The sequence below is a fragment of the Aplidium turbinatum genome, chromosome 14, assembly GCF_918807975.1.
Source record: "Aplidium turbinatum chromosome 14, kaAplTurb1.1, whole genome shotgun sequence".
Lineage (NCBI taxonomy): Eukaryota > Metazoa > Chordata > Ascidiacea > Aplousobranchia > Polyclinidae > Aplidium > Aplidium turbinatum.
In genome coordinates this window covers 20,241,042-20,262,333 of record NC_137485.1, presented here as the reverse complement: position 1 = coordinate 20,262,333, position 21,292 = coordinate 20,241,042, and the positions used below count along the sequence as shown (strand labels likewise).

The window sequence follows — 21,292 nt, the reverse complement described above, 5'->3', positions numbered from 1 at the left end:
CTTGGTAGAGAGCTTGGCTTGTTGTACCAGATACATATAACACTTAGTAAGTTTAACGGATTTAACATTTTTTATTAAACACACAAAAAACAAGAAAAATCTACTAAATCCAACTTTTTCGACACCACATTGTGTCCTCATGAGGAATAGTTATAGGCTACATCTAAGAGAAATAAATAATTGAATTTGAAAATCTTACATTAAATCTGTAGCCTACAAGCTACACCTCTCTACAACCCAATCAACAACTGATTCACGAATTCAACGCAGGATGCACAAATTGTTGAGGGACAGATTACATGATATGCACGATACAAAACACTAAATAACTATTATAATGGTTTTATTGCAACCTGATACTATTATTTCGCACAGATGTACAATCCTGCAATAAAATGTTGGATGGTGTGCAATATGCCTTTGAAGTAAACATCATGCGTTTTGCCCAAGACTAAAGGGGCCCGGAATGATTCTTCGTACCCCTAGTGAAAACTTCTCTCAGAGGCCCTGTCTAGAGGAGGTTCTAGAATACGAACTGAGCCCATTCCCACCTGCCCTGTTTGAGACAAGGAACATTATGGGGAAGCCAGAGAAAACACAGCTTGCTAAAGCAATCGATGAGTACGCAAGCAGCCTATCTGACGAGGCTGCTACCAACGAAGTACCACAGACCGAGAAATATGTCCTTGATGGTGGTTCCCTCATGCATCGCGTGCAATGGACGAAGGGAAGCACATACGGCGCCCTTGCGGATGGCTATGTCGACTTTACCCTACGCAATTACGGGATGGCGACAGTCGTTTTCGACGGTTATCGTGATCAACCATCAGTGAAGGACTGTACCCACCAACGCCGTCAGCAGAAAAATCATCCAAAAGTGAGCTTCACTCCAGCAACAGTCTTCCCTGGAAACAAGGAGGAATTCCTCTCACAGGGCTGCAATAAGCAAGGGCTGATCAATATGATAAGCAACAAACTGCGAGAGAAAGGCCCCACAGTTATAAATGCTGAAGGAGATGCCGACTATGATATTGTTCAGGCAGCTATTGCAGCTTCTGAATACCACACTAAAACCCTGGTTGGAGAAGACACAGATCTCTTGATCCTTCTCCTCTATCATATGGACAGTCGGAAGAAGACAATGTATTTTCGTTTGGACAAGAGGTCTAAAGATCAGAGGGTGTACAATATTAATACCCTAAAGGAATGTCTCGGTCAACAGCTATGTTCTCAGTTACTCTTCATCCATGCGTTCACAGGATGCGATACCACCTCACGAATCTTCGGAATAGGAAAGAGAACACTCTTTCAGAAAGCCACCAAAGGCGAAAAAGAGCTAGAATCCTTGGCACTTGCATTTACAAAACCTGGCCAGAAGGTGGATGCAATTGAAGAGTATGGCAAACAGTCAATGGTTCTACTCTATGCTGGAAAGCAAAGCGATTCGCTGGCATCTTTGCGACATTCTGTGTTGAAAAAGAAAGTAGATTCAGTGTCATCTTTCGTTGCGCCAGCCCGACTCCCACCAACTGCATCTTCTACAATATTCCATTCTCTGCGTGCTTACTATCAAATAATGATATGGTTAGGACTAGAAAGCAATTTGGACCCTACTGGCTGAAGTTGGAAGATTGAGGACAAACAATTCGCACCAGTAATGACGCTGAAAAACCCTGCACCGGACAATCTGTTAAAGATTGTGCATTGTATTTGCACGATCGCTTGCACAACACGGCGATGTACAATTGTACATGTAGGAGGTACGGATTTCCGTTTACCTCTGCTTGTGGGCAATGCCAACTTGTGTCCTGTGAAAACCCAAACAATGTCCTTCCATTGGATCAAGACACAACAGACAGTACCGATGATAATTGTGACGACTACTAGTATGTAACAATCATAACTTGAAAAATGGTACTTCATCTGTGACATTCTCTGACGTTTAGTGCATATACTCTTCCATCATAGGCGTCGATTCCCAGGAGGCAGGGGGGCGCTCCCCCCAGTAGAAATTGCTTGGGGGGGCAGCCGCCCTGCTTTTCTGTTCTATTTTGTAGCTTTGACAGTGTAATTTTATGGAACTGTTCAAATTTGGGTACATATTTCACACTTTTTATCATCTTGCCCCCTCAGACTTGTTTTTATCATCTTGCCCCCTCAGTGTGAAAAAATCGACGCCTATGTCTTCCATGACATCATAATGACATCACAGACGGTTTCTGATATGTTCATTTGGTGCATAGATAGTAGATACCACGTTTATATGTGTTTAATACATTTATAGTGTGTTAATTGAACTAAAAAAAAATTTTGTGTACATTGAAAAATTTGGGGGGTCACCATTTTCAAATTATGTAAATTGACCACTTTCCCGGGGTCAGATTTTTGTAGACTTTTTTTCTGGGGTATAGTACAACCTAATCATACACTTAGAACAAAAAAACCTTTTGTATAAATTTTTTTGGGGTCAAACCTTATATTGACCCGCCTAATACGGTTTGAAGCATGCCTTAAACTTGAGTGGCAAAATCACACCTCCACGCTCCGTGACTTCATACTCGACGTCGATCCCCGTCCACCAGGGATGTCCCTCGCAAGTCTTGCGTGGGTCAGGCTTAACCGCCTGCGAACTGGCGTCGGCCGCTTTCGTTCGGACATGCACAAGTGGGGGCTGGCTCCCTCATCAGAATGCGAGTGTGGTGCCACGGAACAGACCATGTCATCCACCACTGCCTAACCCACCGGCCTCCACACGGTGCGCATGATCTGAAGGTCCTGGACGACGAGACTGCTGCTGAATAGCTGAAGATTTCCTGCTCTCCAATCTAGTCTGGAAAGATCGCTCATACGCCATCATCATCAACTTATCTTTTTTTTCTTTTATCTTGGCTTTGAACCTTTATACTCGAACTTACAAAATCTTTTTAGGTAGCCTAGGTTATTTCTGGTAACTTAAGTTTAGAACAGGCTACTCGTATAGGCTTTTGGCGCAGGGCCGGTTACCGAGATTGACGGAGTGAAGTTTCCGATTGTTGAAGTGTTGTTGCCGGAGAATCACTGGGCAACATCAAATTTATTCCTCAAATGAAAATATATGACCTAGAGTCTAGACTAACTTTGGATGCTGATTCCAAATCTGCAATCATATATAATTGGTCTTTAGATTTGATCTAACTGCTCATAAGCAAAAATGACCCTATTTTTGTCAACCCCTCAGCGAGTTAAGCATCCTCTTGTTTCCTGGTTTCGGCGCAGAAAATTCACGTAGATAAAGATAAGGTCATTGAAATTTCTTTTGTTTCTGTCGTGTAAAAGAAGGTTGCCTTAGTTTCACGTGGTCTCGTGCAAAAACATTCTGTTAAAGCTCCTCCCCCACAAATTTTCTGCATAAACAACTCACTTCACGGCAAGCATGTTCTATTGATGGGGGCAATGGTATAAAAAAGTTATATCCACTATCCAGTATCAAACAACACACCACTTGTGTTTGCAATTATTTAATCAACTTTAGATATTAATGCTTGCAATACAATGCTTAAAAACCAAGTTTATGTTTCAGTAACTGATTATTTGGTCATAGCTAAGAAAAAATTCAACGTAGAATGCGCAAACAAAATATTCCGCATTTGAAACACGTTGTACAGCAATTTTATTTGTCTCAAAATCAGATGCAATAATACGATTGCCACATATAGAAATAGCTCAAAGAAACCACATCAGGCCGCATGCAACCCGCATGTTATGCTAATGACGCCCACTAGAAGAATGTTGTTGGCGATTATCTATGTAAGATATTTCCGATCCCAACAAAATTAACAACTTGAATACCATAACAAGTCACGACGTTGCTCAACAGAAGATGCCATTCATGTTAAAGTACATTTTTTTCTATTGCATTTGTTATGACGTTTACATATGAATCGTACGATAGCTTTTGCAAACATCTCCAAAGCTAAGAAACGCATCATGTTTCAAATATTAGCAGGAATATGACATCAGCCATCATACCATAATATAACTTTGTCAATCCCATCTTTTGTGGCTCAGTCTGCTAACAAATAAATAAGTTACTAAACTATGTAATTGTAAGTGCTTATGGTCATGTTTATAGCACGAAAAATTAAAAATAAAGTTCACCTCGACTATACGATATGACGTAAAACAACAGCAATCAATAACGACAAATACGGTGGCAAATCCAACAACATTATCTGCAACTACAAAACGGTCGGGGCAGGATGGTTACTAGTAGCACTGTAATGTGGCGCTTCCGTTTAATTTGCCTAGCCAAATGACAGCGGCAGCAGTTTTACTATTTTCTGAAATAGACCTATCCCGCAATTTTGTATTGCAATGAAGAACGCGCAATCAATTCCTCTTAACAGTGCCAGGATTTCTAGCTGCATGTTCACAGGGAGCGACCACATTCAACAATTTTTCTTACGATCAGCCTTTAATTTAAGATGATCTGAGAGTCATGAATGGACGCGCTATGTCTCTCCCTTTCCGAATGTTCCTTCAGGGGCTCGATAGAGCTTAGGAAAGGTGAACTGCTGCATGGCGGTAAAGGCGTACTTCCTAGAGCCGGTGTTCTTGAACGTGTTCTCTCGGCGCGTTCCTTGACTAAAGAAACAAAAAAGAAGGTTTAACTGTGACTCATATCACAGACCATTGCGAAAAATAGCAGCGACAGTTCAGCAGATAGTATTCGCTCGCCAAACAAACAGCAGCATCCTTCACATTGATAAAATTAAATCGAAGATATTGAAAAACAATCTGCAGTCGCTATTTCTTAAATTTAATAAAACATAAATTTTGTTACCAATTCATTTTAATTTTATTGCGTTAAGTCCAATTCATGCTGATCAAAAAAGTTTTTCGGACTAGGCCACAAAGGGGGTCCACGCGAACCAAAATCTTTTTTAAGGGGTCTGCGTTAAAAAAAAGTTTAAGAACCCCTGATTTAAAGTAAGTTCACTTTCACCTATCAGACAGGAAACATTCAATCAAGATGCACTTTCAACAAACTTGATTATTCGCCGACTTATCCAACCGGAACCTGACCTGCGCATGCAGCTTAACGCTTGAGTGAACACATTTTGCGCCATCCCGTGAATGTTGACCAGAATCCGTGCTTGTTCAAGCGTGACAGCCATGGCAGTCCTGTCTTTAGCACTTTTGCAGCTGGTCACCCGAACCCCGTTCATGCGACGACATATCTGCAAAGGATGGAAACCGGGTTCATCGACTAGAAGGAGTACTAGGAATGTTGCACGCGCTACAACATAGGGACATTCCATTAAGGGACGCGCAGTTCCGCTTTTCCAGCAACATTAAAATGGTCACGTATCAATTGTTTAAGCCTCGTCACTCGTCAGAACCTTACTTTCAAGAAAAAACTAACTTCACTACTCTTATAATATAACCCATAAAAAGGTACAATACTTTGCAAACCAGTAAAAAAAACGTAATTCTTCTAGTGTGGCAGATAAACCAAAAGCAGAAGTAATTTTGCATCCTCATGATCTAAAATTCCTAGCTGAAACAGCACTTACAAATCGTTTCGGCTAATTACCCACTTCCACTCACAATTTCGTTTTGGGACTACTATGAAATATTGCGGAAAAGAAAACAAATTAGACGTGGGGAAGCAACAAAATGTATGCGATTCACTGCCAATAAATATTCGAGCGCTCATGTTCAACGTAAAAGTCGAGGCTTGATAGACAAAACGTTTTGGTGGAGAGGTTGCTTTGTAAAACTGTAAGCAGACGAATCCAAGCAACAAATGGCATTTGTCATGTCATAAAACATTTGTACACATTTCAGGGCGTACAGATAAATATTGATCTGCGGACCGCAAACTTGGATAAGCGGATCTTGTTGCTAGAATTCGTCTTCTTAAGGCGACAATTACTAGTGATAATTTTTTGTTTTTTTAATTCAAAAGATAGGAAATTTAATGAACATTTCGTAGATATTTCCATGGCCATACCCAATGTACCTGCTGCACTGAGGAGGCCGGAAGGCCAAAACGGTGTGCACTGTCTGCAGTTTTGTATATGTAAATATTTTACTGAATTTCAAAGGCATTTGTGCAATAAAATTATTTTTCTTACCCTCAATGCCGATTGCAGAACTCTAAAAAAATTTATCATCTGGCATTTTTGAACTAATTCTTGACTTGTAATAAGCAAGCTCCTTCTCACATTTAATTTTTAAAATAACATTTGAATTAGAAATATGTAATGGCTTATTTGTTATCATTTTAAGAAACTTTTTCTTTCATCTAATAGAGCATTTCAAGGTCTTTTCAAAAACATACAAGTTGTTGGGGTTTCAAGTAATCTTGTTTGATTTGAACTTATTTATCCGCACTATTAAAAAGTATTTCTAGCGCTAGTATTGTCGCCTTGAAGACCGCATGGACCGTGGCACTACCATATCAGTTTTACTGCTGTTATAAGCAGTTGTGGGACAGTTGCAGCTAAGAAACTGATCTCACATAGGCATGTGATAGTGAATGGCAAGATAAATATGACGGGACGTCCTAACAGTAAACGGTACAAGCTACGTTAAGTTATTTAAAACAAGAACTAATGCAAAGATGCTTAAAACCTGGGTGCTTGTTATTCATTTAATAAAACATCTCCCTGAGCACAGAAAAGTGCGTGCTTTTCACATGTGCTGAAGTAACACAATGCCATGCATACAATGGGCCGTCATAAACACACCACTCACATCAGCAGCTAGTTGTAAAATTTCAACATTTTTGTTTTTCTTTGAACGGACGGCAACGTTCAGGGAATTCATCAAGTCCATTATTGGCCGCTGCACGTCGGTGGTGTTGATGCCACCAGAGGTCGCTTTCTTACGCTCTGGGGAGGTGATACTTTCTTTGGAAACTTCCCGCAGGAACGAACCCGCATTCCGAAGTTTCTCTGTTATCGACGACGGACAACGATCCCGCACCTGGAAGTGGACAACATAAACTACACTACGGTGCCATTGATCATCTCGAGAACAAGATCCATCAAAACGTTTGCTCTGCAGACGTAATTCGGTAAAGTAGGAACGCAGCATGTGTTGCAAAAACACCTGGTAGCTCTTTCATTTAATGCGCACCCTACCCTACCCTTAGCAGATAGTTTCACGTTGATAATTGGTTTAAGTTCCATTCTGTTCCGTGGTTCCAATCTCAGTTCAACTCATTAATAGTGAGCCGAAATTTCATGGGTCTAAAGCTTCAGCTCATTTGGCTTTATTGATAATCCGACACTGGCGACGATGCACAACGTAACCAAATGTACTTTGTGACTTATTTTTATGATCATAGTCAGGTTGAACTAAACGTTCGTTTAAAATAAAATATTTTTTGTTTAACTGTCACTTTGTATCTCGCTAGAGCTTTCTTATATTACATCGCTTGTTGATAATCTGGTGGATGGGCACTGGGCAAACTTACGCTGGCAACCTACCAAGTCATAGTACTCCAGCGTACGTTGCATCGCTTCCGTGTTGAGGTTCTCTTGCAAGGTTGTGTCACCGAACTTCTCAGCCAAGGTTTGTTCTTGATTAATTCCTATGTTGAACAAGACTGGGTGCACCTGAAGGAAGATACAATTAAAAACGAAAATCTTACCTCCGGCAGTGTATCAATATAATCTGAATATTAAATTACCAACATAATCTTGCATATCTTATTAGGATAGGCTGCAAAGCTGAGAATACACGCAGTGATTGTTCTGCAGAGAAGTCATTATTCTACAGTGATGGTCAAACAAATGCATCTACCATGCGCCAAATGGTGTGCGTGGACTGCGTGAACTGGATGACGAATCAATTCAATGGCTGCTCGACACCTGCCCAAACATTTAAACCGCGTCGCCACCACTGCCCAAGGGTGGTAAAAGGCAGAGCCCCTCGACCCTTGAAGTGGCGAAGAACAAGGTTCAAACGAAGAAGAAGAAGAAAGGCAGAAAATAACTTTCAAGTCTGAACGCTCAAGTTTCAAGCCTTGCCCATTAATTTAATGCAGGGGTGTGCAAACTTGCAGCACAGCAGGGCCAAATACATGTAATCAGCTTGGTTGGAGGGCCACAACTGTGTTCCACTTAGACTATGCAATGACTTTTTTACAGTAAAACTGTGCTAACAATTATATTGATAACAGCTAAAAATTTTAAGCTCGCAGACCACTGACGAGCCAATTCGAGCCACACGAAGATTGCACAAGGCCATATTCCAGCTTGTGTTGTATCGTTACCACAGAGATATATAGTGGTAACGCCACGTGGCGTAGTGGTATGCACCACCACGCCACGGTTGGCGAATTTGGAAATTACACGTGGATAGAAACGGACAAAAAAAAATTTGTGCAAAAATTCTCTTTTTTTCTCTGGGAAAATTCTTTCCACGCTTTCATTTTCAGCAGCAAAGCTAAAGCACTGATATAAATCACTGTTATAACAGCTAAACCCTATTTTGACATCGTTTCAACAACGAGAGACGTTGTAACAACATGAAATAATATTTGCAAAACAGAGTTTAAAGGCGAACTGACGTTGCATACAAGAGCAAGCTGGGGAACAAAATTTGCTGTTTAAATTTTTTTTTTCTTTAAAGTCACATTTTTTCGATTTTGTGTCTAGCCACCTACAATTTACAAATTCGCCCACGATTGTACGTTTTACTTCTTGTAGTTAAACGTATTTTTTTATGAGGGGAGTATAAGCCATGGCAACATTTCCTTAGCGACCTCTGTGTTGCTTTTGATTGTAGGCAGATCGCAGCCAACCACCAGTGGCAGCTTCTACGCCTCGACACCAAGGGGCACTGCTACTGTACCTTTATAAGTTTCCCTTTCTGCAACTCCTCAGGTAGCAATTGGAAGGACACGTCATCAAAAGGGAGTCTGTTGACGAAAATCGTCAATTTATAAAAACATTACATTTGACTAATAGCTTTTATTTCAATGAGTTCATCACACGGCTCTAGCTACAATACCATAAAATCAACTCTCTGCAAAAGCTTTATCATTGCCAACCAGCATTTTATAAAGTGAAGACCGCATCTAACCACGCAAAATGGTCTTGAAGGATATCTCCACGCAGTATTACTGCCCTCACCACCTGTATGCAACAAATCCCACAATGAATCAACCACTGCTTTACATTCAACACATATTTCTTCATGAGAGCATCAACAAACAAGAATCATACTCACATCACAGTTAGACCATCTAAGCTTCCGTACATGGTAGGAAGATAGGGATCATTAGCACCAGCAGCGTTTGAAGATGTTGGCTTTGCCGCCTGCATAGACGCTTGCACGCACTTGAAAGTGACATTGCGCAAGTCATAAACCCCCACGGCATAATCCTGCGAGGTGGAAAGTGAAGTCAACGAAAGGCATTACGAATCATCAGTGGTATACAAGCCCCTTGTAGAATTTTAGGGTATAATTCCCCGAATCGACATCAACATGGATTAAAAGCTGAAACAGTCGCAAAGTACCAAACATAAACAACAGACAATACAAGAACATGTCATCATAACCTACAGAATACAAAAAAATGCTATGTACTTGCAACATCCCTTGTTCGGTTCCATACGTGCTGAGGAGGGATTCTACTTGGAGGAAAATGCCAACCTCTGAAAACTGATGAAGGATCAACTGATATTGCAACGATGATGATATCAGTGTTGCCACACCTGCTATGCACATCGATAGCTGTAAAAACAAAGTAGAAATTGGACAGTATCAGCTAGGTGATCGTTAACTCCTCGGTAGGTAGCACGGGTCATAATGGCCACAAATTTATTTTTAATTTACATTTTGTTTACGTTAAAGCATACGCTGACGGACACGCTAGATATCAGAATGGCCCTATTCGGTGAGAGCCTTTTTCGGAGAGTTCCCTATTCGGTGATTTTTTTTTAAATTATCGGGCACCGTAGCCTAATTATCATTGCCGTTTCAGGGTTAGGGGTAGGGCTTAGGGTTAGGGTCTTATTTCAACGTTTAGCGACGTTAAAACGATGTAAACGCGGCAATGATAATTAGGCTCGGTACCCGATAATTTTCAAAAAAAGATTCAAAAAATAACCGAATAGGAAACTCTCCGAAAAAGGCTCTCACCGAATCGGACTCACCGAATAGTAGCAGACCCCTAGACATATAGTAGATTTAACATCAACATCATGCGAGTCTTGAACGTTGCCAGGAAATATTTGTGCTTCTCGTACAGAACTCGTCAAGAGGATTGTCGCTACAAGATCCTTGTCTTGTTATTCGGGGCAGTATTTGTTTAATTTGAAAAACAAAGTAAGTTATATCTTACTGAAGCGTCCTTGCTTGTACAACCAAACAGAACGTATTTCATTTTTTGTGCTTGTCTTTCCAAACATGTGTTTAAGTGAAGAACGCAAATACGAAAACCACTAATATTGTAAATGGATATTCGTTCAGAGTTACGGAAGTTCAGTAACTAGCAACTGCCCACACAAGGACTACACGATTAAAACTGGACAAGCAAATAAAACGTCTCGGCGGATAAACATCGCACACAGCAGCTGACACTGTATTTTCTAAACGCTAAAGCAGTGGTTCTCAACCGGGGGTCCGTAAAGCGATTTCCGGGGGTCCGCGAAAGTTTCCGAGTTTTCAACATGACGGATAAATTAAGAAATTTAAAAATTGTTTGTGCTTTGTTTATGTATTAGCCTACAGTGATTCTTAAACTGTAAGTCGCAACGCACTGGTGCGTCGTTTGAAATTACTAAGGACATTGCACAAAGGTTTGGTTTCTAAACTAAAATATCATATAAATTACTTAAACCTTTTCATAAGGCTATGTTGGCTATGTTCAACTAAATTCTTTTAAGACAACAGATTGTTGATCAATGATTAATTTAAAAATACAAACGTTAATCAGCAGTCCATCACCACTCACAGTTTTGCAATGACTGTGATTATAACGAATTAATATTGATTTCAAATGAAAAAAGGGAGAAATTCTTTGTAACAGTCGCAAGTATTCTATTAACTTTTGATAAAAGTTATAGAAAAACATCAAATGAGCATACAGCTTACCGATGTTTGATCCTGTGTGCCAACATATAGCTCATAAGTCATAACATAATTTCGTCAATCTCATCAGTCGTCAAGTGCGTTGCGAATTCAGCAAATTCTTTTAAGTGTGTTGCTTTGAAACTTATGTAACATATGATTCCATAAGGAAACGCGATATACCAACATTTCAAATTGAAATTTTTAGGGGTCCGCGACCGCTTCGAAGACACCAAAAGAGGTCCACCAAGACAAAAAGGTTGAGAACCACTGCGCTAAAGTGACGACAATACATACAGCTTGTGAAAAGACGGCATTTCTCCGGTACTGCAGCTCAGGATCAGGATCGTTACGTTTTCGCTTGAGTTCCGCGTAGTTCAAACCGGAAACAGAATTATCAGTTATGAAGTCAACATCGGTTTGTAGCGTCTTCAATTCCTCACTGAGTTCCTGACGACGGGCAGCTAGTGGTGCTGATGATGAACAAAATGCAACAGTGATGATCATTTAAATCCAAAACGGCTCAGTACTATTCAGCGTAAGTTGTGAATGATGGAGCTATATGATCCAGTTGGACTGGCACAAATCAAATAAACTTTAATGTGATATCATCGCATTGTTGTAGTGCTCAGTAAATAGAAAAAAAAAAAATTATTGCAGAAGCAGAAAAATGTAACACAATGGGTAAAATATTCCGAAAAAGAGCAATAAGTTATTAAGGAAATTATTTTTGGATTCGCTGTGTGCTCGGTGGCCTAATGATACAATTGCTAACCCAACTCACAATAAGATAAATACATCAAATATTGCAAATTTCATGAGTGTTAATTACATAAGAAAACATGAACGTATTATAACCCACACAGTGCATTGCATATCATCATCATGGTCATTGTTAACAACTTCAACAATGACTTTCGGCCAAACCACTTCTTAAATGAAAGATTTTACAAGATGTCTTGTTCACGTTGAATATGATGCATCTGTAGAGCATTAAATAATTTTGGTTTTTTGTGCGCCATCTACCAGTGTTCCCTTCCATAACCACATCATATGCACTTCAGTTGGGTCTAGTTCTAACACATCAAAGTATTCAGCAAACGACTTCGGGCAATGACTATTGAGCAACTACCTTGTCCTTGTAAAAATATTTCTTCCTCATCAGGGGCAACAATGCAACGAACGCATTCGACAACTTTGTTCACGGATGTTTTTACTGACATGGTTTTAAGATTCTGAAACACAAAAAAAATAGTTATTGGCATTTACCCACGGCAGCAATATTGTCAAAAGAAATCCAGGAGTTCAAGTGAAAGCGGGGAATTGCATTTGTCAAATCATCACAGAAGTTTTTTTCAGATAAAAAAATCTATTACAGTATACCCAACATTCAATAACATGATACGATCCTTTAACTGTAAACGAAGCTAAACTATCAGAAGTTGTGTCAGGTGATAATCTGCATATATTCCGACGTCTCGTCTATCAGGCACGACAGACTTCTTCAGGAAGCTACATCAAGTAATAACTACCTGTCTAACTTGGCAGAGCACAGAACCACATTGCAGTAAAAACAACTAAACATACACGATTAGATTCAATTTCGAAAACCCGCGCAACTTTTTCTTGGTTGTCTAAACTGACGATGTAAAACGCAGTGAAGTAAAGTAAGATTTAAAAGGAAATAGTCTTATACAAGTAAGAAAGAACATCATATAGGCCGCATTCATGCCGACGATCCGCATTTCGTTAACAAGTGTGCTCAAATCGAGTTGTAACAGCATAAAAACAATAAAAAAATTTCCTCGATACAATCTAGAAAAAGTATAATTTAAAATATCATCTCAAAATGCTCTTCCTGTTTTTTTTGTCATCGTTTATGTTTCTGATATTGCGCGGTAGTTGAAATATTTCACATTTCACTAAGATATCAAGGCTTGTGGACCTACCCATGTCTCAAGAGAGGAACTATTGGGAGATGGAGTTCCGTTGACGCTGGGAGGCATATCCGTTCCATTGAGGAGATCAACCTCTTCAGATGTAGATGGTTGGTCGTTCGAAAGAGAGGGAGAATATGAACGAACGGATTTATAAACTGGTCTGGATTCCAAGAAGTCAACAACGCGAGTGGACACCGGACTACTGCCGCAAAGACCAGCAAGACTGCAAACCTAAAAAGTATATTTCTCCATGACGGTTTCAAACTTATTTCAGTCCAACAACGTGATCAAAATGTGGAATACATGATGCACGTTTTAAACCACATCCGGTTTGAATGCAACAGGGTCAGTTAAGCAAGGTTCACCTGCTTGGATCAGTTACTGGGTCACTTGGTCAGTTAAGCAAGGTTCACCTGCTTGGGTCAGTTACTGGGTCACTTGGTCAGTTAAGCAAGGTTCACCTGCTTGGGTCAGTTACTGGGTCACTGGGTCAGTTAAGCATGGTTCACCTGCTTGGGTCAGTTACTGGGTCACTGGGTCAGTTAAGCAAGGTTCACCTGCTTGAGTCAGTTACTGGGTCACTGGGTCAGTTAAGCAAGGTTCACCTGCTTGGGTGTTTACCTCAATACACAGTAAAGCAGTCAAGCTATTCACCTTTTCTTTTAACGATTCGGTTGACTGGGTTTCTATATCGAATGATTGAGCCTCTGATGAGGACTGGACTTGTGTCTTTTCGATGAAGAAACGAAGCTTCTCGAGCTGATACTTGATTTGTTCTCGGAGGCTGGTGATATTCAGGAGAAGCTGCTCTTCATCTTTCATGGAGCGACTGTGATTCAAACAATGTCGGATAGAATTAAGAGGCGAACTCTTCTTCCTGAATGAATAAACAACGAAAAACTAATGAAGAATCTAGTCAATGTACACAAAAGCAACGAGTTTACAAAATTAATTCTTTTCGAACCTTAAGCTTTTTACAGCCATTTCCAAGCGTGTCAATCCATGATACATTACAAATCAGATTTTACCCTTTTGTTGTGTCGTCTTTGGAGAGTTGGGCAAGCAACCCTCCCTGCTTGAAGCCAAGGGAGTGGACGGAAGAAGCTCCTACAGTGATGAGATTGTACTCCTTCCATGACGAGCTTCCGGATGTTAAATTGGATGACTGGGAGGAAGAAGAGTTGGAGCTGCAAAAATATTGACAGATGATCATTCCTCGAGCTCGTATAGCTTACTTAACGTTGGGCCATAACTTTTGAAACACAAAAATCAAAACAACAAGAAACTTAAAATATAGCAAAAGTTATAAACCGCAATTCGGCATGTATGGCAACCACTAGTTCAATTTATTAATTCAGAAATATGCTACAAAATAAACAAACTTAGTCAGTAATTCAACAAGAAGTGTTGTGATATGTGAGCAATCATAAAAACTAAATTATTGCATATTCTACTGGATGGCCAACTGGCCACGTGTGTTGGGGCCTTTAAAGTTGTTACGACGTTTTGGGGTTTGTGGAGTTGTCGTCTCTGGTTCGAGTACCATCCAACTACATCTTCCTCATGATGCGATACTGCATCGTAAAACCAAGTAGACTACAGGGATGTGCAAACCACGATACCTCAGTTGGTTAGCGCGTCACTTCTGGAACGAAGAAGCATTAAGATCAAGCGGCGCTGGTTCGACTCTCGGGTGTGCGCTTGAGCAACGCTCGTTAAAAACTGCTCTCCATTCAGAGGCATCTAATGGATGGAATAATTCCCCGGCAACATGACTTCAGCAATCTGAAGCTTCACTCTGTCAATCTCGGTGACCGGGCCTGCGTCAGTATTTCAAAGCCTCTACAAGTATGCGAAACTGCCAGGATTAAGCTCTGCAAGAAGCTTTCCCAGTGCGAGGATAACAATTCAATCAATCAATCAACCAAACTACATACGGCTCAAAATCAAACAAACTGATACAGCATTTGTATTTGGCAGCGCAGAAAAATGACAGAAATTTTCATTTGATAACATAAAAACTGACCAAGTTATGACTATAATTTGTATCAATTTCCGTTCTTATTACTTGCTGACTATGTTGAAAGCATGATAGCGTTACACAAGGTGAGCTTACTTTGCGTGGCTTGGCGAGGCCGGCACCGCAACCTGCTCGACGCGAAGTTGCTGCAAATGCAAATTAATTGCAACAAAATCCAGATCTTCCAGCGCTTTGTCGGCACTTTTTTTGAAATGAGGAGCTGAATAAAATGAGGCAATCAATAAGTTGACATGTGCAAAAACATAATTCTTCACGGGACCAAGCGCTCGGCAGCTATTGTTAGTTCACATGCACATAACTATCTCCTCTGCAAAGCAAAAAGCATTTGAATCTTTCTCACCTCCGTATCGTTGCTTCAGAAACCGTAACCGAGACTCGTATCTCTCCAAATACTTGACAATAACCGATATTTTTTTATCACGCACTATATTCCATCTTTCTGATAACGAACCCAACGCCTCTAAACTGGACTTCTTTTTTTCTTCTTCCTTGATGCAAATTGTGCTAAAGAACAAACACAAATTGATACAACACAACTTCCCAACTTTGCTGGAGTCAACCAAACTTTTCATTATTTTTTATATAAAATATGCGAAAAATTAAACACATAAAATATCCCAAGCATTATTAAGTTGATGAATAAAATCGCTTGAAATTTAGAACTTTTCACACAACCTGACGAAAAAGAAATCTCCACTCACAGGAACAAAATTGGAATGTGGTAGGATAGCCGGGTCTCCAACATGGTTTCTTGGACGCGTAAGTGAGCTTGGTCTCCATGCAGAGGAAAGCGATAAGACCGAGATACCATCTTGTCGATGGCGTATGCTTTGAAAAACACAAAACAAGGTTTTTGAAAATAGACGTCCCACAACTACCCCACGGTTTTCCGTTTTTTGTTCCAATTTTTCTAATAACGTTTTTTAAAGCTTTTTTCGTTACTTTTTATGAAGATCTTGCATATAAAACTTAAAATCATTAAGAGTAAAGTTTTATCATCTTCTCAAATAAATATGCAGGATGTCACAAGAAGATCAGCTGCTGTGTTGTTTGAATTATTGACGTTGTTATAGCCGCGGTAGAATAATCAAAACATATGTATAAACACAGAAACAAAATTTTATTTTATAAAACACAGAAACCCAATTTTAGACAAGCGCATTTCTTTGTTGAATGCTTCAGCTAACAATCAAGCCACAGACAGCCTAATTCATTCAATGGCTTCCAGCGCTGACAATTAATTTGGCTTTCTGGAGTCATATCGAAATGTGAATTGCAACTTTTGATTAGTGTTCATAACATACAAAAAAACACTACAAAAATTTGACCAGGAATATCTAATGTTGCAGGTGGGCACAAGCCACAACGCGGTTCATAACAATGCGTTATCATGCAAGTTTAATGTCAAGTACAATACACAACGTGGTCGGTCAGTCGTCTGGAGGAAACGGAAATAATGGATTTCACAATTCACGTTCACTGCACCATGGCGTTGTTATGTCAAACTGACTGCACAATAATCAAAGTGTTTGGTTCCCAACGTAATTGAAATGTCAGGTCAACAAATATCATAACTACTTAACTTAGTCTGCATATTGTGCAGTAGTCTGGAGCAATAAAATACAATTGTGAAAAAAATTGAAAAAACGAGTGACCAATGATTCCTGCGTTGATTGGCCAAACGCTCTTTCCTGTCAGAGCAGTACAACAATTTTCGATCACAGAGGGAAGACAATAAAGAACAAAAACTAGAAAAGCGCAACTTACTTGTTTGAAGCGTTGGATAAAACCGAAGTGAACCAACCTGTCCCAACCGGTCCAAGTCAGTTTTCATACGTTCAGCAAGCGATTCATCCACAGGTACGATCGTCTGCGAGAACAAAGCACTCAGTTATTCAAATAAATCTCCAGCAGATCACAAACGAGGTTTTGCTGGTTCAACTGCTTCCGCAAAGCATTCTAATTGGCCAACAGCAACACAACTAGTTGAACGTTCGACATGAAGTCATAGTGCGCGGTTCACATCACCAAAATAATGTTAAATATTGTTAATAAACCGATAGTTTCTTAGTTGGCTTTCTCATGGCAGTTGTTTAGCACCTCGTTCAACTACCCGGACGCAACTTTACAAAAGGTACCATTAAAAAATCCCCTTTGAGCAACAAAAGAAAAAGGCATATAATAGCGAAATTAACTCATCGGTTTGCAACTGCCTGATTTGGCGCAGAGGGTTAGGGCGGTGATGCAGATAGTCAATTCATCGATGTGGGTTTGATTCCCACCAGGGTTATTGCTCTTTTTTCTTCTGCAATTACCAAACAAACTTCGAAGGGGATTTTTTAATGGTACCTTTTGTAAAGTTGCTACCCGGACGGCAAAATCCGTCATTTTACATTGATTCAACGTCGGCAGACGTTGAATCAATGTAAAAATGACGAAATTTGCTGCCTGGGTAGTAGCTGGCAATGCAGTAGTCATGATAAAATAAAAATTACTCTCACGAATTACTCCTCAAAAGCTCTCAAAAGAAATTTAACTGCAAAGAAAAAATAAGTTCAATATCACGCCACAAATTAATGAAACCATTCAAGAAAAACTGGGAAGACTTCAGTGGATAAGGTGACTACTAAAATTTCTGCGAGAAATATGAATCACCTGAGTATATATCATCACCAGGCCCGGATTTAGGGGGGGGCAGAGGGGGCAGTTGCCCCGGGCCCCCCGACTTTTGAAGGGCCCCTATGTGGAAAAAATTGTGATTTTGTGTGATTTTTTTCCTTTTGGCCTTTAAAGTTTCTGCAAAATGCTGTGCAGTACTGGACTGATGCTACTGTAGACGTAGAGATGGTTTTTCGCGCCGTAGGCTTGAAAAAAATTTTTGCACGGGGCCCCCCGATATAAAAGTGCCCCGGGCCCCCCATCAGCTAAATCCGGCCCTGATCATCACAGAAACATTGCACTCCAGTTGGCATGTCATAATATTATTGCAACAACAATAGTCACTGAGTTATTACATGATAGAAAGAACAAACATATGTTGAAATGAGAAACGCGAATATCCAAATCAACAATATTGTATGGTTGTTACGAAAACTGAAAAATTCCACCTGACAAAGTTCGTCTCTGTCACATACTGTATATACATTGAAGGCTCTACTTTAACTGATCACTCTGTTAGTCTAAGTACTCTATTTAGTCTAGTGGAATAAATAACAGACTGCAGCCGCAGCACCGTTCTATTGTTTCGCCCGTACTTATTCCACAAAGAACCAAAACAGTAAAATGCTTTTACCAGCTAGTATGGGCTTTGGAAAAATAGACCACCTGGTCCATTCGTGACTTCCTGTCATTGGGACAACTTTAAACACACAATTTACCACCACGTTTGATTGTATTCACAAGCTATTCTTTGTTCGGCTTCAAAATACGGATAAGGAAAAAAAGTAGCGTGTTGATTAGCCTCACAACTTCCTCACAAGTGAAACCAACTGTCATTGCAGCCCAGACACAAGATTCTCACAGCTTGAAATATTAATCAAACTAGTTAACTACGGTGCCCAACAAAGCAACATTTCAGGTGTTATCTTCCAACAATAAATGTATGAAATGGCAGCACTAATAAAACTAACTTTATTTTTTGAATGATGCTGGTGCATTTATGAACACAAAGTTTTCTTGACTAAACTAAAAAATCTTTTATTGATACTCATTTGAGTGCACACATAAAATTACAGTTCTTGGTATTTCAAACTATTAATGGTTCTGAAACACAATTTTTTTTTTATAAAACAAGGAGTTATAAGCGGAGTAGACAGCAACTTGAATACAAGTATTTATATTCTTTACGAGTAAATTTCTTACCTTTGAAGGTGAATTGCCATTAAGTTCTGGCGCCGAAGTAAAATCTTGATTAAACGTATCCACGAGAAACTGACAAGGTTTTGACAACCGTTTGTTGTGTTTATCTGGCATTTTCAAAACTTAACTCTCAAATAATAGCAACCTCAATAACAATCACTGTAGCAAGTAACCAAGTATCATAAGCTTATGAAGTAACGGCACCACATACCACGCATTGCACGAAGTATAAAGCTATTCATGTATGGAACGTTTCCCATCAAACAATACAGTTACGTTTGCAATGATTAAAACAACGTAACAATAAACAAATGGTTGTTTCTGACGTCAGAATGAATCAGAGCACCGCAGTAGCAACAATAGTTACTTGCAGCATTGCGAGATGTACAATGGATCAATGTAGGATATCTACCGAAAAAATGAAATGAAGATGGCTTTATGTGGTCAACCTTAGATGACTAACTAATCGTAGATAGAACTAACGTTGTCGTCCGCATCTTATGCTGATTACAAAGTTGAAATATATTTTGTGAACACCACGATTAAATGCTCCTGTCAATTTAACAAAGGAATCATGAGAACCTCCCCAATTTCCGCGACTTGGTGCCAAGTCTGTGCCCGTCAGTTAGCTAGTTTCTTCCGTATATGTTCATATAATCTGTCAACAAACCGTGAGAGCCAAGTTGCGGCGAAATAACAAAGCAGACTTTTTACTGGTTTTTGTCTACTTGTTCTGTGTTTTTCATACATTCCCTTTTGTCACATTTGGTCGAGTCAGGGTATTTTACAAGTCCGGCGCCAGCATGTTCGGTTCTCAAAAGCGTCGATCTAACCTAATCATCTGCGAGATCTTTTGATTGGACTGACCGTTCCCTACATAAAGTATTACTCTCGTTCGCGATAAAATACTCAAACCTGGAAACTTTGTCTGAACGCTTGCCTCTACATTACAATCCAGCCCAGCTAATACGCCATTATGTCAGTGGTTTGCAGGCTAAAACCAAAACCTTATCAAACCAAACCATCTCTGAATGAATTATTGTGTAACTCATATAATAACCAATTTCCCATTTGAAGTGTCCCAGGTTTGCAAGGAAATTCAACTTAAACGCCACATGAGACAGTTTCTAGCTACGCCTTTTCTTTTCTTGAGCACACAACGAAACGAAAATATTTGGAAATTAAAACAAAAACTAAAAAATTTAACTTCTAAAAAACGAAATAAAGTTCGCTATGCGCAAAAGGCACTGTGACTTTGAAGATTTTATGAAAGCGCGTTGCTTTAGCACATTTCCTAGATACAAATTTATCATTTTCATAATTTTTCATCTGAAATATTGAAGATTCGTAGAGTTAAATTTTCTTATCTTTAAATTGTTACAGCTCAAGTTAATTAAGTCTTCTATTTCTAGAAAACATGAAGACTGATGGGAAAATTGAACGAAGGCCAATCAATCCGTAGCTTAAATTTTTTTTCCAAAAAGTAGACCTGTTTGGCAAAATAACTACGCTATTGTTCAGTTTGGATAAAAAAAAAACAGCTCATGATGCAACAACCTCAATCGAACGTCGCACAGCAAAAAAAAAACTAATCATAATAATAAAAGATTCAACAAAAACACATTACGCAACCTCGGCAAAAAATTTGCAGTAAAAATTCTTAATTTTACATATTAGCTACTGGACGTTATTGTTTCTAGCACTAGTTGCAACGTTCATCTGATGAAAGTGAAAGTAAACATAACAATACACACTAAACAGGTTGATTTATTGCTTCACTGACGTTTCGCGCACCATAACAATGCGCATCCTCAAAGCGAATAAACATACAAAGCGCATTGTCAATTGGTCATGGTGCGCTAAACGTCAGTGAAGCAATAAATCAACCTGTTTAGTGTATATTGCTGCTTTTACTTTCACTTTCATCAGATGAACGTTGGAACTAGTGCTAGAAACGATAATTGTCCTGATGAACACCCAAGCTTTTCAGTATACTGGACATTGTATGATTTGAAAACAAGAATTAGTTGATGGTTTATGACTCTTCTCCCGCCTCTGTCTACACTCGAAACATGTCATACAACCTACGTAATTGTTGCAACAAGAAACAAATCACTAGAACATGAATCACCTGGAAGACATCTCTGTAGGTCCCATGCAGTATGAACAGTTATGCTGTCTGCATGGTACGCTTGTCTCAACTCAACAGTGCACTCGCAGCGTCGTATTTGTTTCGAATAGATAAACTATTTAATTTTAAACTGTAAAAACAGCTAAAAAAAATAGGTCATAACCATGAAAATTCTTGTTTCGAACAATGTTGAAAAGCGATCACGCTCGAGAAATGCCATTTTAATGCAGGGAGTGAACAAAGGCACTACAT

At 39.5% G+C, this 21,292-nt stretch overlaps 1 protein-coding gene across 3 annotated transcripts in view; it reads right to left on the bottom strand.

The window, feature by feature from the left end:
• Positions 1–3,481: 3,481 nt before the first annotated feature.
• The window catches only part of LOC145783115 (inositol polyphosphate-4-phosphatase type I A-like), a 35,831-nt gene continuing 18,020 nt past the window's right edge, over positions 3,482–21,292 (bottom strand). For all 3 annotated transcript variants that reach the window (XM_082594890.1, XM_082594891.1, XM_082594892.1), the window contains 16 exons: positions 16,819–16,921; positions 15,753–15,879; positions 15,392–15,555; positions 15,127–15,250; positions 14,039–14,197; positions 13,665–13,887; positions 13,020–13,241; positions 12,203–12,305; positions 11,368–11,543; positions 9,586–9,732; positions 9,226–9,380; positions 8,848–8,914; positions 7,479–7,607; positions 6,742–6,972; positions 5,065–5,219; positions 3,482–4,623 (listed from right to left, as the gene is read on the bottom strand). In XM_082594890.1, coding sequence (XP_082451016.1) covers positions 4,491–4,623; positions 5,065–5,219; positions 6,742–6,972; positions 7,479–7,607; positions 8,848–8,914; positions 9,226–9,380; positions 9,586–9,732; positions 11,368–11,543; positions 12,203–12,305; positions 13,020–13,241; positions 13,665–13,887; positions 14,039–14,197; positions 15,127–15,250; positions 15,392–15,555; positions 15,753–15,879; positions 16,819–16,921 — 2,418 coding nt within the window. In that variant the 3' untranslated portion in view covers positions 3,482–4,490. The remainder of the gene's footprint in view (positions 4,624–5,064; positions 5,220–6,741; positions 6,973–7,478; positions 7,608–8,847; positions 8,915–9,225; positions 9,381–9,585; positions 9,733–11,367; positions 11,544–12,202; positions 12,306–13,019; positions 13,242–13,664; positions 13,888–14,038; positions 14,198–15,126; positions 15,251–15,391; positions 15,556–15,752; positions 15,880–16,818; positions 16,922–21,292) is intronic.